The following is a 27,806-nucleotide window of genomic DNA, read 5'->3' on the forward strand; positions in this document are numbered from 1 at the left end:
TATAATGATTTCAACAATAAACTGAACGTTTATCAAATAGTACCATATAATCAAAATCAAGATATATTACAATGGTGGAAGGAAAACAGTGATTAATTTCCTCTAATGGCCTAACTTGTCTTAACAATTTTAGCGGTTCCTGCTAGTAGCATTGCAAGCGATAAGTGTTTCAGCACGTCAGGAAAAGTTATCAAAGAAAGGAAAACACAACTCAAAAGTGATACCGTAGACTCTTTTTTGTTTTTAAGAATACCAGGGCGCTGTCGGCATAGGGGCGCTCTTAAGTTTACGAAAAATAAAAAAAGTCATGGACATGCCCCGTGAATTTCGCCTACGCGAGGGCGCTGAGTTTTCACTAGCCCCGGGGTGTCGGATTTCCTAGATCCGGCATTGCTGGTGGTTCGCACAGCTCACGTTATTCCTACAGAATTCATACTCGCGTCGAAGGACGACGTATGTGAGAACCGTTTTCTGGACAACGGTAATAAATAAACACTAGTAATCCAGCGCGACGGTAGTGGCGCGAAGCTAAGTAAAAAAAAAAAAAAAAATAACAACAACAACATACGGAATTCGTGCCGTTGCGGTGGTACACACTCCGCGCGTTTGTCACGCGGCACACTCGACGTCGCCGGTCAGTTGTCACGGACCACCACGAGTGTTCGGTCGTATCCCGTTCGAGCGTCCCCGTTCGCCGCCGTCCGCGTTACCGTAAACGAAGTTTTTTCGCTCGTGCACTGTCCTTTCCCTGATTCGGAGTTTTTATTTTTTATTTTTCCCGCGGCGGCTTACCGATCCCGTCTCTTCGACAGCACGCCGGTCGCGCGAGTTATTCACACGGTGTACGTATACGGTTTTATTAAATGTATGTACTCATCTGTTCGACGACGACGTTTTCTGTCTGTCTCTTTCTATCTCTCTCTCTCTCTCTCTCTCTCTCTCTGTAACACAAGGAATTTCTAAAACATTTTCGAACTCTTCCCACCCAGCCCGCCGTCCCATTATCGTGTTTTCAATAGTGAGAGGGTGGCCTCTAACAAAAATACTACCTACAACTCTTGATCCCCGACCGAACGAGAACAACACGGACGACCGTGCTCGCTCGGGGAATCAAGATTTTTACTGTATTTTTTCTTAGTTAACCTTCCTCCCCCTCCCTGAATACACGTATGTTCAGTAGCGTGATTACTGCGGGTCGCCTTAATATTATTAAAAATGTTTAGTGCTCGCAGCAAATCGTGTCGCGTCAACATGTAATTGATGTACAAAATACAATTCGTTGCGAAACGATTGAAAAGATTTATTAGTTCAATTTGATTATAAAATTAATATTAAGTTTAAATATAACTTAATAAATTAGTGTTATACAAATATTTAATTAAATTATATATTTTTTTTTTTTTTTACAAAACAGCTTATAATTTATTCCAAAGAGTAGTCAATACTTATCGCAAAAAAAATACAAGTTACCATTTTCAGTATACAACAAAAAAATTATTATTATTGCTCATTAAATAAATCAAAAGTTTTATTATTTAAATGTTTAAAATAATAAAAAATAATAATTTTGTAAGGTAAAAATATTCAATTCGTATATTTGATATGAAAAAAAAAATCATCAAAATTGAGTGAATGGCTTTTTGGGCTTAACTATGTATAATTTTACTACTTTTTTCAATTGTATTTACTTATTTATTTATTTTTAAGTTGTTAATAGTTAATATTTGAGACTCACTCAGCGAGAGAAAAGAATATTTTTCAAATAAATGTTTACCTGTAAACTATGGTTTAGGATTATGCATAATCATTATAATATTATAACCGTTTTTCTAGTTAATTGATAATAATTCATGACAATAATTATCCAATATTACAGACTCAATCATATATCGACCACTGATCGCCACTTGGATTTAGAATCAAATATGAATGAATCGGTGTTGAACGCAAATATGATCTATTATAACCATGACCTGCGAATACAAGAGGAAAACACAATGTCTAATGAATCAATACAAGTCGGTTTAAACACAACTGATAATGTGCACATTGTGATTAACAACGTTACTTCAAATTTTAAAACGAAAACACATTTAGATCTCAGGAATTTGGCTCGCCGTGGTTATAATACAGAATATAAACGAGAACAAGGGGTAATATAAATCTAATACATGCACTTGTCACTAGATAAAACATTTTTACCATGTTTACACATAACATTTTTTTCATTGTATATTAATAATTAGAAGCTTATAATGAAGTTGCGAAAGCCGAAAACCACAGCAAATATTTGGTCAAAGGGAAAAGTGATTTGCGTAGGTTGTTCATCCGAGCATGAAGCAAGAATTGCATCAAGGCGTGTTGCTAGAATCATTCAAAAGTTGGGTTATCCTGAAGTAAAATTTTGCAGTTACAAAGTGACCAATATACTGGCTACGTGCACATTACCATTTCCTATCAGAATCATATCGTTCGCTGAGAAATACAAAGCGAATACAGAGTGAGTTAATATTATTTTTCGCTGATATATTTACACACACACACATATATTATTTATTTATTAATTTTTGACAGGCTGAGCTCTTTATACAAAGTGTATAAAACGTTTATATATATATAATAACTAGAAAACTTATTATTTTACTTATTATACTAAGATTAATATAAAGATACATATTATATATATATATATATATATATATATATTTAGTTGTAAGTGTTAATATATAAAATTCCACTTAATGGCCCTTAATAGCGCTTCCTTTGAACGAATCCAAAAATACATACTTCAACTAGTTATTTCTTATACTAACAGTAATAAGATGTATCTGATTGTGGTTTTGCTAGACGCTATAAGCATTATTTTGCTCCTCTTTCATTGAAAATGTTTTTTTTTATTTATGCATAATTGTATTTGAAGAAATTCCAACTTTAAGTGAATAGTAAAAAACATAATAATAGCTTCATAATAAATTTTTTTTAACCCCTTTACAATATTTTGTTGTATTATTTTCTTTATCCGGGTGATTATCATATTTTTATATCCTTATTTGCTTCACCACTAATCCTTGGGATTGGTTGTAGCTGTGATTGTCAATTTGTAGTACACTTGAAGCATTGAAGAGAGTAAAAATATCTAAAAGCCGATACGTAACTTCTTCAGCCCTTTTAGATATTAATGGTTTTAAAATACAAAATGTTGTCAAGTGTTCATAATGATACACTAACACAAATTTATATTTACCATCAGCTTGACTTTGATAATCAATAAGATCTAATTTACATCAATTATTTAATTTAGAAAAAACTATAGGACAAGATTCACATTAATTTAAAACAATTTTGACATTAGATTGAGTAATATTTTTATATTTATTTTTCAGTTCATAAATTATTCTGCTTCTACCCCTGTGTCTAATAGAAATAAGTGGGTGTTAAGTAAAACATTGTAGAGTTATTCGTCGTGTACGTAAAATATAATAACAGAATAATCTGTCATAGGAAGTATAACTTTTTCATTACCCCTTGAACTTTTATCGCATAATTCCGTTGTACTGACCAATAATCTTGTGGAGATTTTTTTCCGATTTTAATACGTTTTACTTCATTTATTCAAAAACCATACTTTTTTTAGAAAAATCATGCCATTATTACGTTCTATTGTTTTATTTTTATCATTTTTTCAAATTTTGTTTTTATTATAAATCACATTTTATACTAGGGCTCAGAAGTTATTGAATTAAAAATCGCTAAAATTTATATAAACTGAGTAGTTTGATTTTTTGTTCCGTGTTCGGTGTTAAAAATTAAGAGACTAAATTCAAAACAGATAGTGTAAACCAAACACCAAAAATCGATTAAAATCAAAGAAGCGCGTGTGATTAAACGGTGTACGAATAAAATTTGTAAATTAACCATACAGTTTTGTTTAAATACTGTACACCAACAAAAAAATATAAAATATATAAAATGTAAAACTTTTATGCATAATAACGAAAATAATAATATTCTATAAAAAAAAAAAATGATATCTTCTAAAATTAATTAGTCGATCAGTGTACTGAGTAAGTACTAATAATTAATTTCATATATGCTTAATGTTCAACATATTTTTTAAACGTCCCCCATAGTTACAATTAAATAATAATTAAATATTTCTTAATTATATCACAAGTATTTGTTATGATTATTTTATGTGACGAGCGAAAAATTCTAGTTAAATTTACTCTTCGTCCTTTCGTTAAATAGGTTACTAAAACTGTATAATTTACTCACGCGTCAATATGTTCCTACGTCTTATAGTATTTCAACATTAATAAATGATAAACAGCTGCTAAGATTCACACGAGGACACCACCTGTCTCCCATATAATATAAAAATAAAAGAAACAGAATATTGCATCCTTATATAACATAACCCTCTGCAGCACACACACTTTTAAATTGTAAATGTCTGACACAGTAGTAATGTCGCCCTAACTATCAATAACGCTTTAAGTCAACAACATTTGCCGCTCCCTCTTCTTCCAATTTTTTTTGTAAAATTTGCTAAAAATGTTAACGTATAATTTACCTCATTCCTAAACTCGGTTTAATACTTATTAATTATTATTATTATTATTATTACTGTAATGTTAATTATTGAGATATATTTATTTTGTTTTGATGATATTTTAAAATCGATAGATTTCATTGTTTTGCTTTAATTATAGAAAAATGACTTTTTTCTCAAAACTATACTAAAAATTATAAAAAATCTAAGTATTCATAAAGTAACATATAATTATGAGTTACATAAAATATATTAATAAAATCATTTAGAGTAAGTATTACAATTATTCATAAGGACAACTTATTAATTATTATAATAGATAATAATAAAATAATTAAACGATTTTTTCCTTTCTTTAAGTTTTGCCAAATTTTTAATAATATTAACATATAACGCCTATTTAATACAAATATACATTCTGCGTTTCTGCATAGTAATGGTATGTACAATATTGCCATGATAAGTTTACCAAATCGTCCAAATTCAGTCAAATTCTATTTAATTTTAGAAATTGATAAAATTGATAATTAATTGGTTTTAACTTAATATATACATATTTATTATATATTTAGGCAAAATTATAATTATAATCATTATTATTCATAGATAATTTTCGCCATAAAATCATATCTATAGACTATGATAGTTATGGTAATTGATACCTTCTACCTAAACAGTACCTAGAAAATCATTATTTGTAATCATAAATAATCATTAATAATTTATCGATAATCAAAAACATATTATAGCGTTTTATAACAACCTTTTTTAGAGCTAAAATGATGAGCCCTGGATATAAATATTAACATAAGTTGTAATGCATACATTTTTATTTTTTACAGAAATATAAATTTAAATTAATTAATTAACTGGTACCATTGTATACCGTCAATAATTACTTCATAGTAATACACTAATCGTTTGAGGGATAACTGAATGTTTATTACAAAATAAGTACAATATTAAAACCTATAAAACTAATTATATTTAATGCTTCTTCGCAAAGTTCTTCAGTCTTGAGAGTATACTTAGTATAACCATGCATTTTTAAAATTATGTTGACAGTATATGACGTATATATAGTATACTACCCTATGGGAACACCACTGCTTATAGTTATATGGTGTATCTATGAACTTGCCATTACGTACAAACGTATTTTTTCTTATTTTATATTACATATGGATACGCATGCTCTTCAAAACACCTCACACACATGAATATGAGTGAGGTATGAAAATTGTTTGAAATCAAGCAAACAATAAAGTGATCGAATAAATATAATTTTAGAATCCGATTGATTGTATCTAACGACAAATGTAAAACAACAATTTTTATTTTTCATTTTATTTATTGGACTATAGTCGACTATATCGACTATAGTATATTCTAAATTATGTACACAATGATTTCAAAGTTATAAGCCAGCGCATTGTTCTGTAGTAATAATTTTATCGCAGTACCGATAGTGAAATTGATACTAATCTTTCATCATTTTATATATTAGAATAGTTGAGTAGGTGACTAGATAAGCTCTTGTAATTTAAACCTAATTATAATCGCAAAACATTAAAGGACATTCAATACCAACAAAATTCTAAATATAAAATAAAATTAATAAAGATAAATAAACAATTATTAATTAGGTGATAACTAAGTCGTACATATTTAACTAATATTACGTTTGAAAAAAAAAAAAGTGCAATTTTACCTTTAGAATCAAAATGGTTTATAATAAATATGAGTGATTTATAGTTGACATGAGAGAATAAGTGGTCGAAATACATTATTATGAATAATAATTTGAGAACGTACTTAAGTTTGTCATCAGATACTTAAAACAACAAAATAAATATGTTTTTTCAATTCACTCGTCACCTACTTTTAAAAATTGGACGTTCAGGAAATACAATTAACATTCATGTTGATATGCGTAAGAACTATACCTAAGTATTTTATATTTATAAAATATCGTTTTGATCTCTTCGAGAAAACATAATAATGTAATATTGTTTTGCGCTTGTCCCTCACGTTAAATTGCCAAGTATTTAAACGGAAAATGTATTAAGTTACTTAAATTCTTAAAATAAATTGTTTGAAATAATATTTTACATAAAAATTTAACACTACATTATTATTGTTGAAAGTGAAGTCGAAACGAACTTTGGATTTTTAGGGTTTTAGTAATAATCGTGACGCTTAATGATTATAACAATATACCTATACGTAACTATAATATAAGTGACAGTATAAAATACAACTGAACACCATCAGGGACTATGCATGTACAGTTTGATGTTCTGTAAGAGGGTAATCATATCGAATGAAAAGGCTTTATTATGTACACATATAGTGGTGCCACTGACGTCATAGACTATTATTTATATCCTTGTAGAAGTTGAAAGTAACGGAGTAATATTATAAATATTGACAATAGTAAGATACACGTATAATATATTATACATGCACGTGTGAGCTTACAATGTTTCTATACTTATAAGTAGTATTAATCGTACATTTCAACAATTAATATATTGCACCCTTTAAAATACTTAAACTTTATAATAAGTAACATGCTGTTGAAATAAATAATAAAAGTAGGCTGTGCATAGTTATGATATTCAAAAAAAATGTTTAATTTTAATTTTATATATTTCATAAAAATATACACATTTTTATTTATTTATTAAAGGACACTGTTCACGCTAATTTAACAACATGCACACATAGGCACTAATAAAAAATAATATTAAAATGATTTCGTTCTAAATTGCTTTGTACTACACAAGGCCAGTATCATGAATATGTTGTACATAAATCTAATTAAGATTGTTTCATGTTCTTCTTCTTATTATTATTAATATTATTTTTTATACAAATAAAATATGTTTATAATCCATAGAACAAACGATTGTATTTTTATAAGTTTTTGATTAATCAAGTTAGGTATAAGAACAGAAAATTAATATTAAATTTGGAGTAAATATAATTTACAAAATAATGTCAATCTACTTTTTTAAGTTAGTATTTTACATTTTCATTCTTTGTTTTTATTTTTTAAAACTAGACGATTACCGATGAATCTTAATTTTTAATTATAATACATATAATAATTAGATTTAATGAAAACAATAGTAATACAATAGATTTTACTTTGATTTCAACTTTGATATAATAAATATATTTTTCAAATATACAAATAGTTTTGAGAAAACAGTGTTTACGAAATGCTAACTAACATCTTCTACTTGTTTATTGATACTTTGACCACCAATTACATGGATTGTACTGTTCTGGCGAAAATATTAAAAACCCACACTAGGTACAGAAAAAGTACGATGTTTTTGTTGAAAAGCTGTTCGGTGTACGTTTTTCTAAAAATATCCTCAATTACTTGTTTTGAGTAATGTTTAATTATTTCATGTTTATAGATATGAACCCGAGTTAAATCCAGGAGTGATGTACAGAACAAAAGAATTCAAAGCGACGTTGCAAATATTTTCTTCTGGTAAAATATCTGTTCACGGTAAGAATAACCATTTGAGAAATTCAAGAAAACTGTTATAAAATATATTTATCGATTGGATCGTTTGGTAGCTCAAAGCGAGGCGTTAATTCGACGGGCTGTTGAGTACATCTACCCGTTGGTATGGCCGTTCAGACGAGAGCAGGAATCAAACGTTCAACCTCCGATGACCATCGAAGAGATACAAGCTCCGGAACAAAAAACTGAATCAACCACCGGAGACCAAGGGTCCGTGTACCATCGCCCTGGCGGAGAGTTCATTGGGAGCTGTCAACTAAACACTTTGGTGCTGTAGACGAGAAAACAGAATACTTGATTAGAACCTAACTATATTTTTAATTGGTTATCGATTTATTAAACAAGAACTGGTATTAGATTCGTTTGTTAAAACGCCGTTTGTACTTGTTTACTTTGTATGTACCCTATTATCTACTTGCTTACCTACTACCTTTTATTCTTAATTCATTTATTATTTATAGTAAATTATGATCTTTAACTACTAGTGTTTACTATTAAACAAGGTAAAAGTATAAACGAGATATACTAAGGGGTGCAGATACTATTATTTTGATACTGAATTCGATTGATTTCGAAAAACTATTTCAAATAAACATATTTTTGTGTGAAAATATTATTTGATCTTGATTCATTTTGTAAATCATGCGATGAAATCGTTTTGAAATCAAGACGTATCAATATTAAAATCACTAAGATTGATTCGTAATATATTTTGTAGATACCTCGGTATCTATGATCTCAATACATAACAATGATCTTCGAATTAGTATTTATCCTTACGTAGTTTTATTGAATATTGTCCAACAGCTTACACTTGTTGAGACATAATCATAATAATAATAATAATAATATACCTTCACGTTTAAAGCCAATACAGGATTGGTGAACATTTTCGACTATCAAAAATAATATCATATATTCTCATTATTTTTATATTTTAAATTTCCATATTTGTTGGTTTTACTACGAATTAGTTTTCGGCTTGGCTGCAAGTATGATTTTTTTTATTTATATTTTTTTTTATATTATATGTGTTAACGCGTCATAGACTTCTAAGTATTTGTTTTAAGTATTTATTTTTATTTTTTTCTGTATAAACGTATATTATTTTAATTGTAAAATATCTCATATTTTATTCATAAAGTAAGTATATTATATACATGTGTATAATCAAAAGTTGGCCGATACGGGTAGACAAAGTTTACAATTTAAGTTTAAATTAAAGTTTAAGTTAAAGTTTAAAGTTTTATTTATATATAAATAACAATTTACACTGTAAATTCTATTGATCATTGTTATTTATTAATATGATTATCATATATTTAAGTATTTCTCAATATTATTATTAATTATGATTTATGATCCGCTTACTGTATGCAGGCAGAAAAACACTATGGAAGTTGTTAAGTTAAAAATACGGATTATTGATCTTAAACGAGTTCCTGCAGATATTCTGCTGTATCATGTAATTATAAACTAGATATCGTAATCATATATTAATTATATTATATACATTAATTATAAGATCGAAAAACTTATACCCATAGGTGGCACTTAGCTCTTATTACCGGGGGGGGGGGGGGGGGGGGGAGATTAATCATAATTTATTGACCAATTTAAAAATCTATTCACATTCAATTTATGCATACGAGTATACTATACATTTTTACACCTACATTTTTACTTACTTACTATGTGTATGATAACTGATAAGACGATAAGTATATCAATTAATATCAATTTAATATGGTATGTTATGTTTTAAAAGTATTGATTTGAGTATTGATTAATTATACTATATTGTATATTTAATCAATGTAGGTACCTACATGTACATTAATGCATTAGTTTCTTATTAATTTATGGTGATATTGATAATATTGATAATATTGATCCAACTTAATATGGGGAATCATTTTTTTATATAACTGTACAAACGTAATTTTAAAATAAATATTTTATAAAAAATAAAAATTGTTTAAATAATATTTAACTTAGGAGAGAGGCAAAATGATAAGTTGCCTCCTCAATATTTTTTCTGAAGGGGAAACTGTCCCTTGGTTCCCCCCCAAATGCCACCTATGCTTATACCCTTTCACTTTTTCTTACTCGTACAATGTACATTCAGTTTGTATAACAAAAGCCAATAGAATCTATATATTTTTGTCATTTAAGTAAGGTCCAAACTATTAAAAAAAATTTATCTGTCTAACGATGTTTTAAATCGCATATTATAGTTTATAGAGTATTTTTCGTTAGTTATTCAAATGTATTTTGGAACACACACATATATATAATTAAAATAAATAAATAAATAAAAGCTTCATACTTTTCTAATCAATAACTATACCCAAATATCCGCAACATATCGACGCCTCAGATCAAGATTGCAATAACTCAAATTATGAAACTACTGATTCTAAAATGAAATAAACGACCTCTAGAAGTGATTAATGCAATTTAAAGTTATTGCGTTATAGAATCGAAATCGTCGTAATTTTGCAAATAATATTACATAAATAACTCAATTCAGAATATTTTTGAGTTATTGCTGTCTTAACTGAGGCGACGATAAAGTGATAAATAACGTCATCTGTTGCAAAATTTTTACATATAATCGATGATGTGTTATACGGAGCATATATTTTATGCTTTTTAATATATTAATTCTAACTATACGCGAAAAACAAATAGCATTTTAAAAACTTGTGAAACTCCTCGGTCGGATGAAATACAGGGATGGGTGAATTAAATCCCTCTATTAGTCAGGGCATATGATAAGTTGTGGCAATATAACTACTATGATGATAACGGTTTATTTTTTTAAAATTACAACATTTGAATTTTTTAATGTAATTTGGGAATGTGTTATTTGTTTACAAGGGAAAACAATTTTACACACAATAATATGGTTTAAATTATACCTGTAGGACATATTCTTTCAAATTAGGTAACTTAAAACTTTCTCAATAAGTTTAAATTATTTTGAATACTTTTTATATAAATTCAATGTTTCCAAATGTTAGACACACTAATATTTCGTATTAATATACAAAAGTAGTATATAAAAAAATTTTAGAACAAAGTAATTGTTACTGCAATATAATTTAATTTATAAATCTCTAATCTATCTTTATACATTTATTTATTTTTAATAAAAATTGCATTGTTAAGTATAATACTATGAGTTATTGACATATGGAGTTTTAACTAAGAGAAAAAAGTATTTTTAACTACATTAGGTCAATATATAACAAAATATTAGTAATAATAAAAAAATTAATGGAATACAGAATCTAAGATAAATGTAGTGAAAAAAAAAAAAATGGGTCACTTAAAAGCTTCAAAAACATTACAAATAAAAAATTATTTGAAAATGATGAACTTATTCTAATGATATTCGACCCTATTATATTTAATGAATACAATTTTAATAAAATGTAATAACTTTTTTGTTATTTAATGTTTGATGTTTGTTTGTAAGTAAATACAATTATTTTGTAATAATATAATATTATTATTTGATTTATATATATAAGGTATATATTATATGTATAATTTTTACGTAACTGTTATAACTTGATGTAAAAGTACCTACATGAGAAAAAATGTATAGTAAGTTTCATTGTAGTTATGCACCTATGCAGGGATGAAATAAGATTTTGAGCCGGTTCGAGAAAATGTATTTGTAGTGGCTTAGAAGTTGCTGTGTATAGTTAAAAATCACTTGACTTCCTTGAAATGCATAGGTAAGATATACATGTCTTACCACTAACTTATTATAAATAAACCTGTACAATTTAAAAACTTGAACACATTAAAAATTACTATACGGTTGTGATAAATGTATAAGTATATTTTCTAATCTAGTATTCATAAAAATTAAGAATATAAAAAAAAAAACTCTAAAAATATAAGGTTATATTATTTATTACAGTTGACTGTTGACTTTTAACAAGTTAAGACTTCTGTTATAAATATCCATTCTCTTATTCTAAATTCTGTTTTATTCGTTTTATTGTGTTTTGTTCAATATTTCACTTAATGGCTCCTAATTTAATTTGTATTGTGTGCAATTCTTACTTCGACGATTTGGATTCGTCAATTTATTGTGACAGCTGCCTTCAACCTTTTTATGACAAATGTTCTGGCCTTTCTGTGATTGTAATAAGTGTCTTCCATTAAAGAACAGAAATTTAAAATATTTTTATAATTTATGTGTCAAGGCTTTAAAGAATAGTCCAACCTAAAATTAACTAAAAATAATTTTCTGCCTTTAAGTATTGAAAAATTTAAAACTGTATCTTTCACTCGTTCTAAAAATCATATTACTTACAAGTTTATTTATTGGATAATATAACCTTAAATAGAGCTTATTCAATAAGAACTTTGGCGTATTTACTTTAGCTCAGATTTATCCTTTAAACTAAATCATGAGTATATGCTCAGCAAATCATATAAATTGTTAGACTTCATAAATAGGAACACTCAACAATTTAAAAACATGACTACAATAAAAACCAATTTATTGCTCCTTTGTACGATCTGTTCTTGAATAGGCCTCAGTAATTTGACGTCAATCGTTATCTACTCATACTCACAATCTTGAAAATATCCAATTTAAATTTTTAAAAATAATTGCCAATACTAACAATCTACCCATATTTAAATACTTTATTATACAGGTTCAAAATTTAGTAAACTTAGACTCTCTTCATTTAAGATGTCAGTTATTTGATGTTTTATTCATATACGACCTGTTAAATTATAATATTATATGCTCTGAGCTTTTAGTTCAGGTCAGTTTCCGTAATCCTTCCTATTATTCGAGAACTCAAGATGTTTTTGTACCTACCTATCAGATATTGTTAATGTATTCTTAATTAAATAATTTACTTTTTTTTTTTTCAATACAAGAATTTCGTTCACTCCGGTACATTTATTTTTGAACAACTCGTTACGGAACGTTCGCCTCAATCGTGTAAGTGGAGTGTGAACGATCGATTGATCGTGTTTCTAGTACCGTAAGATCATTTTCAAATAATGGTAGCTACTCGTATTTTATCCGGACCAGTGGCGTAGTTACACAGAAAATGGTCTCGGTGCCGTATATAAATTAGGCTTCCTAACTGATATTATCTTTACATGAAAATGCAAGGTATAAACATTATATTGTTTTTTTTTTTTTTAAATGTCAATTCTTATTCATTACGAAATGTTGAAAAAAATGAATTGTCAGATAATTAACAGATGTGGGGAGTAAAAAGAAAATTCAGTTTATTAGGTACCTATTACAAAAAACAAACAATTATTGCGTGTATTATTATTCTAGTTCAATACTGATTGTTAGTGGAACCACCACGTACGATTTGGAAAGTTATTATTAAACACCATCAACATTGTTAATTATTTTTGGGAAGTATAGTTTCAAAAATGTTCAAGGTGACCCCTGGGCTCTAGGGCACCGGGGCACTGCCCCGCTTTACCCTGTGATAGCTACGGCACTGATCCGGACCGAGTAATCCGGGGCAGGAACTCGATAAAACCGGGTAGGTCTTGGTTCGTTCGAAAATACGCACCATCCTTGGTTATCACAAACGGTGTCGATCGGTTAGATAACGATAAAGTGATTGTCGACGGGTGATAAGAAGAAACGTGGTGGGTCGCGCGCGAGAAGTTCGTGCCGGCAAACGACGTCGGTTCGAAAGTTCGAAAACACCGGTGCTGGCTGCTGCCAAAGGAGAACGTGTTCGACGTCGCGCTGGAACGCCGTCGACTGGAAATGAATCCGGTGTTGGTGGTGCCCCGCGGCTATTGCGATCTGCGCGTCGAACGTCTGAACGACAGTCTCGTCGACGCGTACGTCGAACGTGAGTACGCCGAACGGTTGCTTGTTTGCTCATTCGACGGGAATACACAATGTGCCGTGTTTATCGTAAGGGCACGCTGTGGGTTCGAACCCAAGGTCCCCGACCAACGGAGGCTCCGAAAAAAATTCAATTTACGTTTTAACGTTGTAACATATTAGCGCAACACGTCTCAACTAAATATTTGACTGTTGGTCTTGAATAATAGGTTACGAATTAAAAATAATATCGAATAATATTCAACTCAAAATTTAAACACTTTAAAAACGATGATTACTTCTTTAGCGTTGAATTTAATTAACAAGTCGTTGACGTACAGTGACTGGCTACAATGTTATTTATTATTACATTTCCACGATAAAATAATATCATTGATTAGTTTTTGAACAATGAGTTAGGTCTAAAAATATAGATAATGTCATCGATTTGTGTATATTTCCAATAGTATTTCAGTTGCAACATTTGACTTGAGGGCTTAATTCTAAGATGGGGAGCTGTGCAGTAAAAAAAAAAAAAATAAAAATAAATCTTTGAAAAATATCCTCCTTAAAAACACGTTTCCGATGTAGTGTTTGAAATGTCAGTTAAACGCCCTAAACAATAAAAAGTTTCTGTAGTACGATTATTTTGTTACAGTCTTACGTTGGCTGTTATTTTATGATTTTATGATTTTTTTGATATCATGTTAATTTGGTTATCAAAACAAATCTTTTATTTAAATATATATATAATTAAAGAGTATTTTTTTATTTACAGATGGGTATAGTTTTATCGCTGTAAACACTGTAGTGAACTGTTCAACTCTAGGTATTGGAACCTCAAATAGGAAGAAAAGAAAACTTGGAGAATGTAACAGTGAAAAGGAAGAAGAAAAAGAATGCATACCTGTTCCCATGAATACAAATGTATGTATTTTATTTAACAGAAATAATAAAAAATTTTATGTCAGTGTAAGAATAAAGTTTTTAAAGTAGATTATTTTTTAAATTTTCTACAGATAAGATTAATAAATAAATACCCATAAAAATCTGATTTTCTTGATTATTCAGTATATAAGTAGCTGTTTAAATATATAAATTAAGCTTCCCAAATCTATGTAAAACAATTTTATAATTTATTTATTATTATTTTTTTTTCAGTTTTTTCCTATAATATAAAACTAGAAATAACACATTAATTATTAAATTTATTTATTTAAAACATTTTAAATTTGAATCGTATATTATAGATGGTTAAATCTATGTATATAATTAGTTATGTAATGTGCCTATTTTAATATTTTCATATTATTATATATTCTGGATGTATTTAGAATTTTAATACTTCATTTGAAAATTGTATTGATCTTTAGATAAATTTTATTTGAATTATAAGATTTATATAAAAAAAACATTTTTGAAAATAATTTATTAAATCTTTATACCCTCTATTATATTTATATTTTGGATTTCACATTGTTGATAATTAAAATAATATTGATTTATTTTTCAGTGTAATAATTCAAAATTGACCGTACTTAGTCGATTAACAGTACAAATATCAAATTTTGGACAAATACAAAAAATTGTAAGTAACACAAATATATATTATATATTATTTTTATGCAACTACATAAATATTTTATTTTAGGTGAATTCTACAAACTTTAAATTGTATCATATTTTTGCAGTAGAACCATTAAATGACAACATTATTCAGGTAAATATAATTGTGTATATAAAAATATTTTTTAGATGTGTATTTCTGAATATTTATCATAAAGGTTTATAAACCATTAACCAGATCAATTTATATTTAGTTGACTTGTATTTATAGAAGGAATCTTAAGTATTTTTACAAAATAAAAAAATACTTAAAAATACTTATTTACAGAATATAAATCCCTTCCTTACATTTTAATAATTTTTTTTTAACTGTTTTTATTGTTTCAGGAATTAGTGACTTCCCCATATGTTGACATAATAACTTGTAATTTAACAATAAAAATTTCTCCAAAAGATTACAGAAATGCAGTTGCTAGAAGAATACATTTTGAAGTATTGTACGGACCAATGCTAATGAATTATAACATTCGTCAAGATACTATAACTTTAGCTCATATGCTTTATATTAAAGGAAAATCAAAAGTAAAATAAAATTATAATGTGTTAAAATTGTATTCAGTTATAAATTTTGTTTGTTTCAGAATGTTATATTTTCAAGTGGAGCTGTTCATAAATTTGATATACGTAATCCTCATGATGTTATGAATTCGTATCCTTTAATGAAATAATGTCATTAATTTAATCAAAATTGATATTTAAATACGATAGAAAATAGTTGTAATAATCTTATTGTCTTAGATGGCAATAGTTATTTCAGTTATAAATTTTCAAAATCTTATGTTGATTGAATCTTAAACTAAATTTAATAATTGTTACACATTAAGAAAAAAAAAATTAAAATAAAAATAAAAGTTTTTAACAAAATTATTATATATTCGTTGACATATTAATGCTAAACGTTTTATTGAAAAAACTTTTATATTATTTTTTTCAAAAATGTGTTTAGAATTTTCATATATTTTACCATTATTTGATATAATATTTCACTATTTATGTAGTACATTTTGTTTTTTATTATTAACTTAGTGCATGTATATATTACCATTCTATAATACTTAAATTTATAAGCATAATTATCTGTGTACATTATATCAAAAATCATCATTAAAGGTTTGGATGTTTATGCACTTAAAATGACTGTAATATTTATGCATATCTATGCACTAAAAAAGTGATAAAATATGCATTATAGCTATAAAAAAAAAATCAAATATACAGAATAAAATGTATGTTAATTTATGTATTAAAAATTTAATATAATTTCATAAATATGTATTTAATTTTTATGTTGTTATTTTTATATATTTTAAATATTAGATATATAATAATTTACAATATAAGGATTTCACTATGATACAATATTTTTTTTTTTTTTTAATTTATTCAAATTTAAATGTAAAAATATTTGAGATTGTACACAATTATACAGGTGAATAATTTATCTTTATCTATATGTTAATTTAAATTATTTTTAAAAAACAGTTTGAAAATGTACGAAAAATATGTATATTCTTTAAATTCCAAAAATATTCAAAGTAAAAATAGTATTATTTGATTCAGTAGAACATGAATAAAATTTGTATCCAGGTCCGAAATAAATTGTATCGATAAAAAAAAAATATGCAATTTCATAAACATCCGAACCCTAATTATGATTAAACTTATTTTGCTATTTATATTATATTAAATAAAAAATCAATGATTAATTTGTCATTTAAGCTTATAATTTTTAAATATTATCTGATTATGTTTGACAATCTTTAATAAATTAAAAATTAGTTCAAAATCACCCATTAGATCTATATGAGTTACTTGTCTATCAATAATTGATTAAGCATTATTATTTAGTACACTATTTACAAAGCTTTTTCTATCTAATCACTTAATTCTTTATCTTAAATATAACTTAACCATGCATTTAGAACCATTTTACTAGGCCTTTCCCAGAAACAATCGAAACAAGCAATTACCCAAGCATGTCATTCAGTTATTTTAAAATGTTGTAAGTATCTTGATAAATTTTAATGATTTCTTCAATTAAAATAATTTTTAGTTAATAAATAATATAATTATTTTCAGATGGGCGAAGGTTGGGAAGATCTGCATTTAATATGATCCCAATGAAAAACAATTGTTAAGAAAATGTCTGTCTGCAATTTATGAAATAAACTTTATTCTTAACTAATGTTTTGTATATTAATCTAATTTATTATAAAACACAAGAAAGCAATAACTTAAATTATTTGCTGTTAATAAATGTTGAATTGTAAAATCAGTGAATTATGTTTTAAAAATTTGGTACACAAAGAGTTTTGCAAATGATATATTCGATATGAGATTAACTGATACAATGTGCTCATAAAAGTAAAACATGTTAGCAAAATTTAAATCTTATTATTTTATATAATATTATTAGAGTCAAGATTTGTATGCATTCATATATTTGTAATGAACGTATGCAGTTTAATGAGGTTAAAGAATGTGGATGATTAGCGTTACAGAGAATATGTAGGAAAAAGTTTGTTTTGTATATAAATGTATATTTTTGGGATGATAATATATTTGAAGAATTTTGAATATTTAAACATATTTTGTATAAAAGTTCATTAAACTAATCATTTTATTTTTTAAATTACAGTAGAAACTAGATTATTATTTATCAAATGTTCAAGGTGAAAACGTTCTACTACAAAATTTAAATTTATTATTAATTTGTATAAAAAAAAAATAAAATAATTCAAGTATTAAAACAAATCAGATTAATTATATCAGAAATAACAATGAAATATAGCTTTCAGAAAACTTCACTGTTTTCTCTATGGTCAATATAAAATATGTATCACTGACATCAGTAGATGTAGAATGATCATTTAGTATTTATAAACATAAAAGTGATAAGACAAATATGACACCTGAACATATAGAAAAATAAATTATTATGAATTATTTTTGTAAAAAGTAAACATCATAAATTGTAATTATTAATCAAAACGTTTTTACTAATAACTAATTTTATTTTTATTTTTTAAATAGTTTTTATGTTAAGTAAAAATTTACTAAAGAAATAGTATAAAAGGATTTAATAAATTTTAATTTTTTTATTATTATTCCTAACTAAAGTATTTGTTATATTTTTTGAATATATGTATAAATATTTTCTTTAATTCATATTATAAGTTGATATATGTAGTGGATATATTAAGTTTATCTAATTGAAAAGCATTAATATATATGGGAAAAAAACGAATAAAATAAATATAAATGCATACTATTTTAAGTTTTTTAAGTGCATATAAATCTGAACCCTAATAATAATGGTTTATTCTGAATACTGTAAAAAAAATATATAACATATATATATAATAATTAGAGTTGAGATTTTTATGCATATGCATCTTTTTTTCTGATATCCCAATACATAGGTAAGAAGGAAATGTGTTTTAAGTAATACTGATTAATTTAATATAGTTTTTATTTTGCATTTTATGACAATTTTTATTTCATATGCATGTATAGGGCATATTTTGCTGTTTTTAGGGCATTTGTCAGATTATTATCTATAAATTCTTAAGTATTAGGGTAATTGATTATGCATTTCGTCATTTGTTCACTCAAAACTTGCAGGTTTAGTATGTAATATATTAAATAATAAACTAATATATATGAGCATATCGATTCATGTACCTATTTTATCAAAAATAGAACAAGATTAGTATAGTTAAAAGAAATTTTTGTATTTAAAAGAATTCAATGACAATCATAGCTGCAATATATAAAATAAAGTTAAATAAAATTTGAATATAAAACAAATAAATACCTATTTTTTTATTATGTTGATTATATTATCAAATATAATTAAATATGTTCGAGAGCATGATTTTTATAACATAATTTTTAAACTATAATAATTACATTTATATATTTATTTATAGTTTTTTTGTGAATTCATATTTTTAACATTATCAGTTAAAATATATATTATGATAATAAACAATGAATTTAAGGAAATTCTTTCTGTAAAAAACTTAAATATGAATTAAAATAAGGTTAGATAAGAATTATGATTATACAATATATAATATTCTATAGTTAATATGTATATTACAATAATTGTTATTGTTTATTTGTCCATCAATTACTAATCAATTAACTAACCAATATATATTGTTTATAATTTAATAAACTAAATATTTATAACACTATAAAAATACATTATTATCATAAAAATGTGAATAATGATATATCATAGAAATCAATTATTTTTAATTATATATTTACAACAGATATTGGTTTATGAATTATACAAATTACAATATCAAATTATTTTAAAATTTTATAAATAAGGACTATGTAGAAATTAAAATGTAAATTACTTAATTTTTCTAATAATTAAAAAATAGAACAAGAATTAGTTTAAGAGAAGTTATCTTATTATTATAACCTATAATTTATTTATAACTATAATTATTATAATAGTAAATATAAATATTTTTAATTAAATAGCTTACAAATTAAAATTATGATATTTTATAAATTTAAAAAAAAAAATAATAAATAAATAAAAATAAAAAACAAAAACAGAATCAAATAATCATGTTGATAAATATATACCTACAAAAGAACTGCAGAAAAAAAAAATGCTTTATTTTATTCGTTTTAATCAGCAGAATATTTATCACATTATATTTACTATCCAATTTAGATTTATACTATATACATACAAATTTTTGAACATAGTGATATAATGTATTTACCTAAAACTAGATAGTTGTGAGTAACACATAACCAAGTGGAAAAGGTTTATTTTTGAAATTTTTATATCATTTAATTCTCCCATTTCTTTAGTATTTTAGAATAATTGATTTTTTTCTGGAGCATTTATCTTTCTAATTCTATTTGTTTGATATATATATATATATATATTTAATAAGGATAAAGAAAATAGAAAAAAATCTCATATTTTGATAGTTCCAACATATATATTATAATTGTAATAATAATAATAATATATAATTATTATTAAAAACATAAATTAGGTTATATTGATAATTAATACCTTATTATTACATTTATTTCTATAAATAACAAAATATAAATTAACATAGAATACAACACAATATGGTTTTAAAATTAAAATTTTATAATTAATATTTTTAACGTATACTGTTTAAAATCAACAAATTTATTCCATATAAATTTCAGTATTTAAGCCATGAAGAGATATTATAATTCAATGTATTACTCCATATAAATAATTCATCAATAGTAAAAGCAGTTGCATAACTTTTATGTCTAAATTATAAATAAATGTTGAAAATTACATACTCATTAATTCATTAGAAACTATTATAGAATAAGAACAATTTCAAAAAATTATGTTGATTAATCAATCATTAACATTCAATTTAGCAAGTATTATTATCATTAAAAATATTTAATTTATTTATAACTGATATTTTATTGAATTTTGCAAATAAGATGAAATTAATTACAACTAACATTATTATCAAATATTTACACACCTAAACAGTTACTCGTGTTGAATTCTAAAATTATATATTAATATAACTAATTAACTATGTAAATATATGTAGTTCAATTATTTTAAGATTCATAAACTTTTATATAAAGATAAATTTAAAGTTCCATATGATTATATACATACAAATTGTAGGTAATTTTAAATTTTATCTCCAGTACATGCACCAGGAATGTTGTCTTAATATAGTTATATAATAATTTACAAAATACATAATGGGTGTATTGAAAACGCAATGATTAGATCATTCTTAAAACTTAGCTTTTAAAATTACCAAATTTAAAAAAATTCTTATATTTATTTCTAAATTTATATAAAGCATTATTAAATGATTCAAGAAGCTTTATTAACAAAACGCTTATAATTATTTAATAAAATTACAATAATATTTCAGTAAGAAGATTGTAAAAATTGTATTTAAATCTTTATATATTAATTCTTTGCTTATAGTACTAGTTATTTTTAATATAAATTGAATAGTCCTTTCCATGATTACTATAATTTTGTTTCAATGGATAACAAAAGTTCTTTCCTACTTATTGGTTCCATACCAAATGTCTGATAAAACAAATTTAATATAAATAACAATCAATTGTTTTACAAACATTGACCATAGTTTATTGAATACATAAAGGCATACATTTAAGGGGTAATCGCACATTATATGAATATTTAATTTTAAATGATGTACAATGTTCAAATCCTAAATATTAAGTGAAGTTCACACTTTTAATATTAATACTAGTGCATTCAATAAGTATATTATTTGCAGGGTTCGTAATTACTAACAAACACATAAATAAGCATGCAATAATGCATTTTATATGCATTAAAAATCTTAAACTGTGCAAGAAAAAAAATAAGTATAATCATTTTTTTAAATTATAATAATTATTCATTCACATTTTTAAAAGTTATATTTTATTTCTTTGATTACATTTTATTATAATTATTATTAATGAACACACGTTGCGATGAAAATTAACTGATAGATTGCAATGTATACGTCAATAGGAAGAGGGTGGTTGTAGGGAGGTAATTTTATACAAAAATTAAAAATCTGATAAAATATTAAATACTAAGATGTTGTAAATATGTTCAAAAAAATAAATAAGAATGAATTCAAGTACTTTTTGATTTAAATTTTTTTTAATTCCGCGAAAAAACAATTTTGTTGAATTTACATAAAATAAATGCGCCATTAATTAAAAAAAAATCAACTATATGCCAATAACATGTAAAAAAGTGCTCTATAAAATTAAGATTCTTATTGCTACTGTTATGAAACAGATTTTTATCTTACTTAGCATGTTTTCTGATGTAGCAAAAAAAAAAAAAAAAACATGCAAATGTATTAACTTATGAGCTCAGCTTATTAGTATGACATTTAAGCTTAAACATCAAGATTTAAAGATTTTATTAGCGTTGATAAATAGCTGATCATAATTTATTATATTTTCAATATAATTTATCATTATAGTAACAAAATAAAAAATAAAATATTATATTAAATTTGCAAACAATCATTAAGTTAATGAATAATAAAATTAAAAATTATATTAATATTTGTTCATCTTTAAGTAGTGCTTGAATACAGTATTAATTATTAATTAGTTTTAACTAATAATCAGAATAATATCTTTGTATGAAAATTACTAAATAAATTTATATTTATATTCGGAACATACTGTTTATTGAATTTTATGATATAATGTGTTTAGAAAATATCTAATAACTTTGAATAATGTATATTTAAGGAGAAAATAATGCATTATATCATATAATTATCTTAATACTTTAGTTTTGTACAGAAATATGTTTTTCTTTTACAAATTTGATGTACATATAATTAATTTAGCAAGAGTAATAAAAATAGAAAAATGTCCATCTTCTTGAAGTTTCAAGTTGTTATTGAATATCTTGAATTATGTTATATTGATCGTCAATGCCTTATTGATAATATTCATTTCTATAAAAAAAAAAAATAAATAATAACCAATATGGAAAATAACATGATGTGATTTTGTAGTTAAAATATAAATACTACACTGAAAATTCAAAAATATATACATAAAAAAAAAAAAAAAAAATTCTAGTTTTAAAAATGTAAAGATCTAGAAGACAAAGAAATATTTTATAGGTAATTAAATTCATCACTCTGTAGAACTCATTAATCCAAAATAAAAACAATTACATACAATTTCCAAATAATATAAAAAAGGTTCGTAATTCAACAGTTTATTGCATTTATTTTAAAGTTTATATTTTGCAACAGTTCGGGACAATCAACCAAATTATTAAGTATTTTATATAACAATTTTAATTTTAGCTGCATAAATCGTTTTTCTATTGTTAGCATATTAAAGAAATTTATTGTGATATCGTAGGGAAAATAAGCTCTATAAATATGACATTGAAAACATAAAATCTTATGAAGTTATTTTAAATTTTATTTAGATGTTGATTTTGTGTTATAGAATATGGATGCTAAATAATTAGTGCATAATCAAAATGAGATCAAACTAAGAAATTATATAAAGTAATTAAAGCAGATTTATCTCTAAATTGTCTACACGAACGTTTTAAAAAAAACCTAATTTTGCAGAAGCTTTATTTCTAATATAATTTATATGATCGTTAAACGAAAGTTTTGTATCAAATTTTACTCCTAGATCAAATATTGTAGTTACTCTTGATAAGTTTACATTGTCTAAAGATTAATTAAATTGTATTGGTATTCTTTTTAATGAGAAGGTGTTGGTGGAACATTTATTTAGATTTAAGTGCAGAGCATTTTCAATACACCATTTATAAATACTATTTAAATCAAATTGTAGTTTAGTGCATCATCTATACAATACACGTTTTTGTAAATTTTTGCATCATCGGCTAATAATAAAATTTTTGGGTAGGAAATGACATTAAAGATATCATTTATAAATAGAAAAAACAATATAGGAGACAAATGATCTCCTTTAGGGACACCAGAAGTCACATTTATTTGTTTGGAAAGATATTGTTCATATTTAACTATTTGTGTAAAAAAAAAAAAAACTCATATTAATCGACAGTAAATAAATTAACACGTGCTGGGTGTTACCACTGGATAATTTCCCAAAATCATAATATTCATTGTTGTTTGTTTTGTATTCTTTTATCTCATCTAATTAATGTGCATATTTGTTGTATAGATTGTAGATTGTCTTTTTACTCAATAAAAAAAAAAAAAAAACTATTTGTGTACGACCTGATAGGAAAGAGTAAAACCAAGAAGAGAGCGGTTTAGAAAAACCATAAGTTTTAAGTTCATTTATTAATAATTTATGGTTGATCCTATCAAAAGCTTTTTCCATACCTGTATAAATCATATCTGTTTGTGACTGATTAGTAAACAAATTTAAAATATCTTGTTTAAAAATAATAATAATATAGTACAATAACTAAATAAATTTGGATTTATATTACAAACAAACTATGTATTCAATTATATGACATACAGGGCTTTGGAAGGCATCTGCAGGCTGTGCATTCACACAAGGTGGCAATATAGTTGGGGTAGAAATATGACTGAGGTTATTCTTAATAATTTTTAAGATTTTAAATTTAAAATTTTTTCACTGCATTATAAACAAACAGAAAATATCAAAGATTTTGCAAATGTCAAGGCAAGAAAAGTGTTTCAATAATAGTTAGAATCACTATTTTTATAATACTAATAAAAATTATATGAATATAATATGTATATAAAATAAAAATACTGTAACTTTCATTTCTATTTTTTAATATTATTACTAAAAAAAAACTGAGGTAATATACTCATTCTCACAATATATATTATTTTTGTACTAAACATACATAAGCATAAAAATCCATGGATCATACTCATGTGTATTGTAATTTTATTTAACTGTTTCCCATTAATTATTTAAATTATTTCTAAGTCATCTCATAATGATTAAGATAATTACAACTTATTAAGTTATATGAGATCTAAATATTTATATAATTTTTATTTAGTCCGTAAATTATTTGTGCATGAACAAAAATAATTTGTATTAGGGTGGCATTTTTATAAATTGGTACAGGGCGGCTAAATTTCTAATACCGGCCCTGATGATATATTGTGTTTAGCTAACACAACATAATTATGAATAAGACAAAATAATAATTTGAGTTTTTTTTACCATAAAACCATTTCTTTGGTATTGGACAGCAATATGTTTTTCATCAAGCTTTTGTCCACTAACATTTTGAACATCTTAAATCATTTATTGATCGTCTTATAGATGATATTCATTTCTATAAAATACAAAAATATTAAATACTAAACTTGTAAGCAAGTAAAGCTTGGTATTGAATTAAAATATGGACCACGATTAGATTTACGTGTTACACAGTTTACATCAAAAGACCAATATTTTTGGTTTGGATTGAGTTGTTTAATTGTGCAGCAGGTATAGGGTGGCGTAACCGTAACATAAGTATTGAAACCGTAGAAGGAATGCTCAATCAGTTTGATCGCATTCGGCGGCTCTCCTCATTATTGTCCATGGAACGTTCTACGTTACTGCTGTAAATAGAAAGTCTTTAAGTATGTTAGACCGGTCGAACAGGCGCTTATGTTCGCAATACGTTAAAATGACCAAGTTTTGTTTATCATCACGTTCATGTCAAAAGAGTTAGCTCACCGTCAGAAATTGTAGGCCCAATGTGTTGACGAGATCGCGATGCCTTATTGGTTGTCCTCGTAGTAGAAATGACGAGGTAAGAATCCATTTTAACGAAGTCGAACTTTGAACGATCAACGAGAACAATCCAATGGGTGCGTTACATCAATCAACAAGCACGAGTTATTATCACTGTTATCATCGTTTCAAGACAATGAGGGTTGTCTTGATGAGTACTTTATTATTATCATTGTGGTCAATGTTAAATTAGGAATAATTTACGTATGATCCGATTGATTAATTTAGATGTTTTAAAAATGAAACCAGAATTCTGTTTTCACTTGATTTACAATTAACTTATAGGATAGTTTATGTCGAAAACAGGCGAATTTTTAGTACACAATTATGCATTGCAAAACTAATATGAGTAGGTATAAAAAAAACGATATCACAGTTAGAATTGGATGTGCCGAAGTAGTTACTAATGTTACCCAGGCAGTTATTAAATTTGCTTTGACTATAAGTCAGTAGAAGACTGATGTATGAGACTGATTAAATAATAATTCTCAATGCGTTGTTGATATTCCAATTGGTACTCGATTTTCATAAAACAATTGCCATAAAATAGTTGTTAGTTTAATGTCATCGATTTGTAGGGTAGCCAGATTTTTATATCCCTAAACCGGAACATCATATTGAATGACCCTTTTTTTTTTTTTGTAACTTTCATATGGAATTAATGTATAATTTTATAATTTAAATATTCATTATCTAATACAAAAATATATTATTATTGTATACAACCATGCTGATTAGATAATCATAATATAATGATATAATGTACAATATTGTTCTACGCATTATTATTAAATAATACAATATTAAATGTTATTTTTTCTCAGCTTTTATTAACCAGGACAAGTTGAATGATCGGTAGGGACACCGGGACATGCCTATAAAACCGAGACGAATGGCAAGCCTTCGATCGACGATTTGCAATACTTACTCAAATTATTACAGTACGTAAAATGGAAATTTTAAAACAATCGAATGGAATTAATGTTTTGAATAAACGTGTAGGACGTGAAAGTGTGCGCAAAGTATAAAAATATTGTGTTAAAATGTTTGACCAAATTCTGGTGGTGATACTGTCGTACTGGCTTGACGGATATGCATTTGTTAAAAAGTTCATCCGTACAAGGGTCGTGTGATTCCTTAAAGTTCTGCCGTTTTTTTTTTTTTTATGTTTATTTGCGTCGATCTCGTGTATAATTTTTAATTTTGTTGCTACTAAAATGTACTAACTGATAAAAATAAATTGCTATGTTGGCCATGTTTTATATTAAATCTCCTTAAAACATCTTTATCCATATTTCCATTCAAAAATAGTATTACTACTTGTTGACATTTTTCTTTAACAAATACCTATTTTTCTGTCGTTTCTGCGTCCAGATTATTAAGTCTTGTTTACACTTTCGTCTAATTTTCGTACTCGTAAATCCTTTCTCTATTTTTGAGAATCCATTTGATTTTCTTCATTATTTCCTTGTTGTCGTCAAGCAGTCGGCTCAAATGGCCCTCTTTTAGTTTTAGCAATAGGTAGTGGTCGTCTTTCCAATTATTGAATGATTTTAAATTGGTGTAGACTGTTTGATATTTAGCGCTGTTATTGGGACTAAAGAGTCTTTACTGACCGTGGTTAATTCAAAATCCACGACAGTAAATGTGTGTGTTTCTTGTCTTCAACGGTGAAAAAATAATTACATACTCGGTTTGATGCAAGATCAATACGGTTTAGTATATATAAAACCTGTGCCATTATTCATCTTAGAATTAGAATTGAATATATTAAACCAATTCATATTTCACTTGTAGTTTTAATATTGCTCTTTACAATGACCCGGCTCGTATTTGTGGAACGTTTACTTATCGAGTATTCACAAATATACCATACACCTTAAATGACGGCGTGACTAACCGGTACCGTAGCATGTGTCGAGCATGTATCGAAATAAAACATTGTGTATTATTTA

The 27,806-nt window shown here is 25.6% G+C and overlaps 2 protein-coding genes and 1 long non-coding RNA gene across 6 annotated transcripts; 2 read left to right on the forward strand and 1 right to left on the reverse strand.

Annotated features, from left to right (window-relative positions):
* The first annotated feature begins 651 nt into the window (after positions 1 to 651).
* On the forward strand, positions 652 to 9,135 carry LOC112679907 (TATA box-binding protein-like protein 1). 2 transcript variants are annotated; one of them, XM_025549850.1, is made up of 5 exons: positions 652 to 865; positions 1,877 to 2,153; positions 2,247 to 2,500; positions 7,984 to 8,078; positions 8,150 to 9,135. In XM_025549850.1, the coding sequence occupies exons 2-5, from the start codon at positions 1,926 to 1,928 to the stop codon at positions 8,371 to 8,373; spliced, it is 801 nt and encodes a 266-aa protein (XP_025405635.1). In that variant the 5' UTR covers positions 652 to 865; positions 1,877 to 1,925; the 3' UTR covers positions 8,374 to 9,135. The 2 variants fall into 2 exon arrangements, with proteins under 2 accessions (XP_025405635.1, XP_025405634.1); XM_025549849.1 differs by having other exon boundaries at positions 652 to 842.
* A 4,599-nt stretch (positions 9,136 to 13,734) lies between these two features.
* On the forward strand, positions 13,735 to 17,752 carry LOC112679927 (ribonuclease P protein subunit p30). The gene is made up of 8 exons (XM_025549879.1): positions 13,735 to 13,966; positions 14,720 to 14,868; positions 15,455 to 15,529; positions 15,593 to 15,661; positions 15,895 to 16,089; positions 16,149 to 16,216; positions 17,490 to 17,569; positions 17,647 to 17,752. The coding sequence occupies exons 1-8, from the start codon at positions 13,879 to 13,881 to the stop codon at positions 17,703 to 17,705; spliced, it is 783 nt and encodes a 260-aa protein (XP_025405664.1). The 5' UTR covers positions 13,735 to 13,878; the 3' UTR covers positions 17,706 to 17,752.
* Positions 17,753 to 22,946: 5,194 nt separating this feature from the next.
* LOC112679928 lies at positions 22,947 to 26,258 on the reverse strand. Of its 3 annotated transcripts, none has more exons than XR_003148267.1 (4): positions 25,795 to 26,258; positions 25,481 to 25,676; positions 25,291 to 25,405; positions 22,947 to 23,075 (listed from the first exon to the last, which is right to left on the reverse strand). It is a non-coding gene; the product is annotated as an uncharacterized LOC112679928 (long non-coding RNA). The 3 variants fall into 3 exon arrangements; XR_003148265.1 differs by having other exon boundaries at positions 25,478 to 25,676; positions 25,795 to 26,255; XR_003148266.1 differs by having other exon boundaries at positions 25,493 to 25,676; positions 25,795 to 26,137.
* Positions 26,259 to 27,806: the final 1,548 nt, after the last annotated feature.

This window comes from Sipha flava, unplaced genomic scaffold (assembly GCF_003268045.1).
Source record: "Sipha flava isolate LNK unplaced genomic scaffold, YSA_version1 170_pilon_pilon, whole genome shotgun sequence".
NCBI classification, from domain to species: Eukaryota; Metazoa; Arthropoda; class Insecta; order Hemiptera; family Aphididae; genus Sipha; species Sipha flava.

Bases quoted from the DNA above. Each gene is read 5' to 3' on its own strand.
- LOC112679927 (XM_025549879.1), top strand. From the start codon at position 13,879: ATGAATCCGGTGTTGGTGGTGCCCCGCGGCTATTGCGATCTGCGCGTC. The intron at 14,869-15,454 runs GTATGTATTTTA...TTTATTTTTCAG, and splicing joins CTGTTCCCATGAATACAAAT to TGTAATAATTCAAAATTGAC. The intron at 16,217-17,489 runs GTATCCTTTAAT...CCATGCATTTAG, and splicing joins CCTCATGATGTTATGAATTC to AACCATTTTACTAGGCCTTT.
- LOC112679907 (XM_025549850.1), top strand. From the start codon at position 1,926: ATGAATGAATCGGTGTTGAACGCAAATATGATCTATTATAACCATGAC. The intron at 2,501-7,983 runs GTGAGTTAATAT...TCATGTTTATAG, and splicing joins AAATACAAAGCGAATACAGA to ATATGAACCCGAGTTAAATC. The intron at 8,079-8,149 runs GTAAGAATAACC...ATCGTTTGGTAG, and splicing joins TGGTAAAATATCTGTTCACG to CTCAAAGCGAGGCGTTAATT.